This window comes from Mastigoproctus giganteus, chromosome 1 (genome assembly GCF_048544385.1).
Source record: "Mastigoproctus giganteus isolate SK-2022 chromosome 1, ASM4854438v1, whole genome shotgun sequence".
NCBI classification, from domain to species: Eukaryota; Metazoa; Arthropoda; class Arachnida; order Uropygi; family Thelyphonidae; genus Mastigoproctus; species Mastigoproctus giganteus.
In genome coordinates, this window is record NC_143575.1 from 65,707,376 (window position 1) to 65,713,375 (window position 6,000).

At 30.8% G+C, this 6,000-nt stretch overlaps 1 protein-coding gene across 1 annotated transcript in view; it reads left to right on the forward strand.

The window, feature by feature from the left end:
* The window catches only part of Tap42 (immunoglobulin binding protein Tap42), a 95,169-nt gene extending 90,774 nt beyond the window's left edge, over positions 1 to 4,395 (forward strand). Inside the window, exons 8-9 of the mRNA XM_090380388.1 lie at positions 282 to 409; positions 4,311 to 4,395. Of these exons, the coding sequence (XP_090236514.1) occupies positions 282 to 409; positions 4,311 to 4,351 (169 nt within the window). The 3' untranslated portion in view covers positions 4,352 to 4,395. The remainder of the gene's footprint in view (positions 1 to 281; positions 410 to 4,310) is intronic.
* The last annotated feature ends 1,605 nt before the right edge of the window (positions 4,396 to 6,000 follow it).

Below are 6,000 nucleotides of genomic sequence, written 5' to 3' on the forward strand. Positions count from 1 at the left end.
CATCAGTCTTTTCATAAAACTATTGCAGATTATATTCAAGGTAATTACTTTCTACTTTAAATTAAATCTCATTCCACCTTATATTTAGCCATCAGTCTTTTCATAAAACTATTGCAGATTATATTCAAGGTGAGTACCGCACTTTAAGCATTTCGCTATTTTTATATTTAGTCTATTATCACGGTATTATAAGAATTCTATAACTTTATACTTATAAGTTATTAGGTTTTCATATCAAAAGATGTGTGAATACACAAAGATTGATATTTTCATATCTGCAGGCAGAGTCTTCTGAGCATGGTAAAGGATCCAGAAGCATCAGCTAAAGAAGAAGAGAAAGAAAAGGAAGATGATGATGAAGATGAAGATGCAATAAAGAGAGCAAGAGAGTGGGACGATTGGAAAGATGGTAATGTATAATGAATAAAGCTTTATTAGTTTTAAAATAGATTAATACAAAAATTAAAGTGATTAATCACTTTAATTTTGTTGGCAGTTTTCATTGCATGTGAGTGCTGTCTTTTTTTTCTTTCCAGTTTTCTATGGAATCACTAATTTCTGTGATTGGAACTCCAAACTAATAACAGCCACATAAATTTGTCATAAAGTTTTTTACAAAACAAATGTTAACTGCCCCTGTGAAATGATCAAATACTGTTATATTGATAACATAAATAAATAAAAACACAAGTTTAGATATAGGGGAGAAAGAAAAATCATGGAAATAAATACACTGCAGGCCCTATGAGCACTTTTCTCTCATGACTGACAATCCAGGTTAATATTAACTAAAAAAATAAAAAATTATGGCTGTGATATAAGCCTGTAGGTCTTTTATTGGCCCACCTTGAGCATTAATTACAGCCTTGTCCATTCCTGTTAATAGTGTTTCAGATTCTTGACATAATTGTTGCCTGTTTCATGGTACTAGACATGAATAATCATTTCTTGCAGTCTACTTAATATCATTTAGTCATTAAGTAGAAATGTCATTTCTACTTAATAGCATCTTTGCAGTGATTTTTTTTTGTCTCCCATAAGGTTTTTCTTCAATTTTATTTGGAGTTTAAATCTAGCTAAATCTTATTGATATGCACTGGATATGAAAGTTTTTCAAGAAATTCTTAAACTTAAAAAAAAAAAAAAAAAAACAACTGCAGTGTTTGGCACAAGTTGATCATTAACTTACTGAAAACTGCACAAAATAATTGTACTTATGTTGCCTGCAACATGACTTTTTTTTAATAGTCCAATTTCCAGATTACTCTTATGGATAAGTAAGGTCATTTTTTTGATCAGTAAGAGCTGCTGTGAAGTTGATATACTTTCAGACCACTCATAAGTCTTCATCAGACAGTTCTTTCACTTGCTTGTTGTTGTTATGGGGGGTTTTATGGTGCCTATTCATTTATTATATAAAAAAATTTTTCGCTGAATTATTTTCATTCATCCTTCATTCCACATGAAGGAACAGACTGTTCCTTCCACATGATTCTTAGGTTTGTGGAGGTCAGGAGGCCTAGACATACGAATCTGCTTCAGTCCAGCTCCAGATTTTCTTTTGGCATTTCTGGTCTTGCCTTTTAAGATTACTTGATATACAAGACTGATTACAACCAACCTTTTTGGAAAATTATCTGGAAAAGCTCTCCCTATTAAAAGCTCTTTTTTTTTTTTTTTTTCTTGAAATTAACTACACATATGCCATTCTGCCACTGAATAGAAACTCATAGCATGTGCTCATAGTGGATGCTTCCTTTATACAAAGAATTTGCATATTAGAATCATTTACCATACTGATATTACAGGATGGCAAAATTATGCCTTCAGGTGACATAATTTCATGTTTAAAGCAGAAATAATAAACTTTGAGGGAGTAACAATTTTTTTGTCAGCTATTGTAGCATAGATCGTTTGTTTAAATTCTTTAAAACAAATAAACTTGTTTGCTTTAAAAGATAAAATAAAATTGCAGTGTTGGGACTTTCTTCTTAATAGAAGATCTTTCAGTTGATAAACTTCTGTGAGGGGGTTTAGAGGTCTTACTACATTTGAAAAAGATTTAGTCCTGCAACTGCAGCAGCTATAACCATTTTGCAAACAATGCCATTTGTTTTATCAAGAAAGTGTGTGTGTGTGTGTGGGGAGGGGATTATATGGAGAAGACAAACAGTTAACGTTTAAGATATAAAAAAGCAAATGATCATACCATCATGTGAGGCACTATTGATGTGAAAAGTTTCTTCATTAAACGAGGGCTAAAACAGGTACTGCCAGGTCATAACAGCCAGTAGAATATTATCTGTGTGAGGACTGGTTTTTATTGTTGGAAGGGTTTTTTTTTTTTTTTTTTTTTTTTTTGGGGTGAGACCCAGATAATGCTAGAGCATATATTACTGACACATTAAAGTAGATGGAATTATACTTGACAAAACATTCTAGCTTCCAACTTATATGGCATAATGAGAATATAATTCAGCAAAAAAAAAAAATGTTTTCTAACACCCAAAATGTGGATTTCATCACAAAAACTTACAATATCTTAAATATATCCAGGTTCTGTTTTCTCTGAAATATAAAGTTCCTTTCCACAATTTCGGGTTAAAAAAGATGGAAATCTGCATATGAATCTGCTGATAAAATGCCTGAAGGCTGTGAAGTTGGTCCTTAAGATGTTTTACAAAATAACTGGCATTCTCACGCCCTACAGTGAGAATGCCCATTCAGCAAATTGATCAATGAAACACCCACACTTCTGCGTGGATGTTTCATTGATCAATTTGCTGAATGGGGTGCAAAGATGTCTTACTGGAAGCATTATACTCTGCATTGCCCATTTAAAAAATATATTTATCTTCATTTCTTCCTGTTTCTTTAATTTTAGATATGCTGAATATGACATTGAATCACAGTTGTTCAAAAAAGAAATCCAATTCATGTAAATATACTATATTGTTTATAATCAAAGCTATACAACTTAGAGAGAACAGATCCCTTTATCAAAGAAAGTCCATAAATTATTAGAGTACAACTGGTGCTAAGGAAGATAAACCTAGGCCATGCAAATTAGTTTTCTTTCCAACCTGAAACAAGGAAAATGACTGAGTGAGAGACACTATTTTTTACATTATGGTGCATAACTTGAGATAATAATAGATGTTATAGTTGGCTCTAAATCAATCCTTTAAATTGCCCTGAAGTGTTAAGACATCATTAGTTTTTAAAAATAAGTATTAAAAGAATTCAATGTATTTTTGATTTTAGCATTTTAATAGTTTCAAAAACTTAAAAATATATTTTTGCCATATGTGCTTATGAAAATATCCACTAGCTGTTGTGATGATTTTTAATTCTGGTTTAATGTTAATTAAAATTATATATATATTTTTAATGCACTGTCAAAATAATATATTTACTGCCCAATTTCAAATAAAGGCAATCAAGCCTTTATTCCAAACTTTTCTATGGTATCATGGAGGACTCATATAGGCCCAGGCGGCTTGACTTTAGGAGTATGCCAGATGGAGGATTTGAAGAAGTTTCCTATTAAAATAGATCTCTTCTTTTCACATCATTTTTTATACCCTACAAAATAAGGTAAATAAAAATTAAACTTTTAGAATTGCAGAGTAGCATAAAACAACAGATAGATACTTGTAGATGTAAGTGAAAGAAAAGAAGTACTAGTTTATTAGCAAATTTATAAAAAAACCAAAAAAAAAAAAAAACAATTGTATATGAGTAGTACTGGGTGGCATGATATCATTGAGCACTGGACAGAACACTTATGTGCAGATTCATTATCACCTCACTTGCTCTTGAGTATGGTGTCTCATGCTGTCTCATAGTTATTGTACAGTATGATAAATGTGACCCTGGCAAATGAAGTTAAAAGAAAAGCAGAAGTTGGAAGTCATTTTAAAAATATAGACACAAATACTGCACATAAATAGTAAAGAACTGGAGACCCACTGCAAACAAAGTAGCGGAAGGCTAAGAAGATGGGAGGATGATCTATCCTTACCCAACAAGCAGTATTCTTAATGGGAAAAGAAGAAATAGTGCTCTATAAAAAAAAAAGTATTTGGTGGATGCAGATTTTTACCTAACACCAAGTTTCAGCAATCCATCCCCACAAGGACTGCCTAATAACATATTATGTTTTCTGTATTATTTAAGTTACAAGAGACTATTTTCGTGTATTCCTACTTGGTTATTGAAAGAATCTAAATATGAAATAAAGCTTTCATATTGCTCTTTTACTATATACTAGTTTCTAATTTTTTTTACTTTTTTTTTTCTTTTTACAGAACACCGGCGTGGATGGGGCAATAGGCAAAATATGGGTTAATAATGTTATGTGAATTTAATTTTGTTATGTAATAAATTAAAATAGCTTAAATTTGAATGACTTTGGTTTGATTTTATCATTTTAATTTTTTTTTTAACAATAACAATTAAAACAAAATATACTTGTTTTAATTTTCTAAATTTTAAATAAAATTAAGTCTCCCATGTACTTGCCCACCAATATTCTCTAACTGGTTATATAGTATATTTTGTTTTCATTTCAATATACTCTGAATTAGACAATTTTTTTGTTTGGAATGTAACAGTAAGCAAAAGAGTATCTTTCTTTGAGGCATTTCCCATTCCTAGATGGTATCTATGATGACAGTGAAAAGCGACTAATCTTGTTGTAGAACTTTAGTTTTGCTAGCTAAACATAAAACAGCTAACAAAAATACAGACATTTACATTGCATCTACCAAATTTGGGGGTTTAAGTAACCTTGAAAATTCTAAAAAATATGATGAAATGTTTTTTTCCTTATTATTACTGGTTTCTGTTATTTATTTTCATTCACTATTTTTTGAGTTGAGCAAATCAATTAATAGATCACCATTTTCAATTCAATACAAAAAAAGCTAAAATTAGTTTTTTTATAATTAAAACAAAAGGGTATTGCACAGATGCCATACAAGCAATTGCAGGTGTGCGTAACAAAGTTTAAGAAATTTATGTATTGTAAGAAATGGCTATTACTTTAAGCTCTTGCTGACATAAGATCAGACAATCATCAGAACTGTAAAATAATATCTAGTTTTGATACAATGGAAATTTATGGAAGCTGCTGATCTTTTTCATTTGTAATTATACTATATTTCAAATCTTAATCCTTCAGTCATAATTCTACATTCATTTACTGCATTAGAAGGAAGTATTAGACAGCAAAGAAAAGGAAAAAAAAATACACAGGCTACTGAATAAGAAATGAAGTAGAATTTTTTATTTTAAGTTTACCGTTTGGCATATGTCATCCTACCAGCAGTCAACCTCTGATACTACTTCCAACAATTCACATTAATGACAATCCACTGTTTGTGAGGGAAGAAATTGCAAAGAACTAAAATTAGGGTCTCTAATGCAGTTGCGAAACTATTTTAGTATTGTACTTTGGCAAGTGAATCATGGTCAGAAATCGCTGCCTGTTAGTCATCGAAACGTTCTACAGTGACTTGTTACATTTTCTCGATGCAAATTATTAGCTGTAAGCATGTGAATATATTACTACTCAAATTAGCAAAGTGATGTATATACTAAGAAGTGGTAAATCCACTAATGTTGGCATACACAATACAATGTTAATTCAAACTTACTGAAATAAATTTCAGTGGTGGGTAGTGGTTTTATTGCTCATCAACTATTTTAAAAAGTGTGGGTTTAAATATTTAAAGGAATTTCCGAAACTTTTCACTTATGCTATAAATAACTTTCCCTTCCAGAAACAGTAACCAAAATTTTTCATCAGCTGTAATTGGAAGTTGTATTAAGGACTTTCTGTTATAGTTGAAATGACTAAAAATTAAAGCAGCTGCCTTAGCTACTGAATAATTAATGACAGAAATGAAATACAAGTCTTTCAGCAGTGCCTAAAATAACCTCTTTCGATCAGGTATTTATTAATTATCTGAATATTGCCCACTGTGAGACAGAATG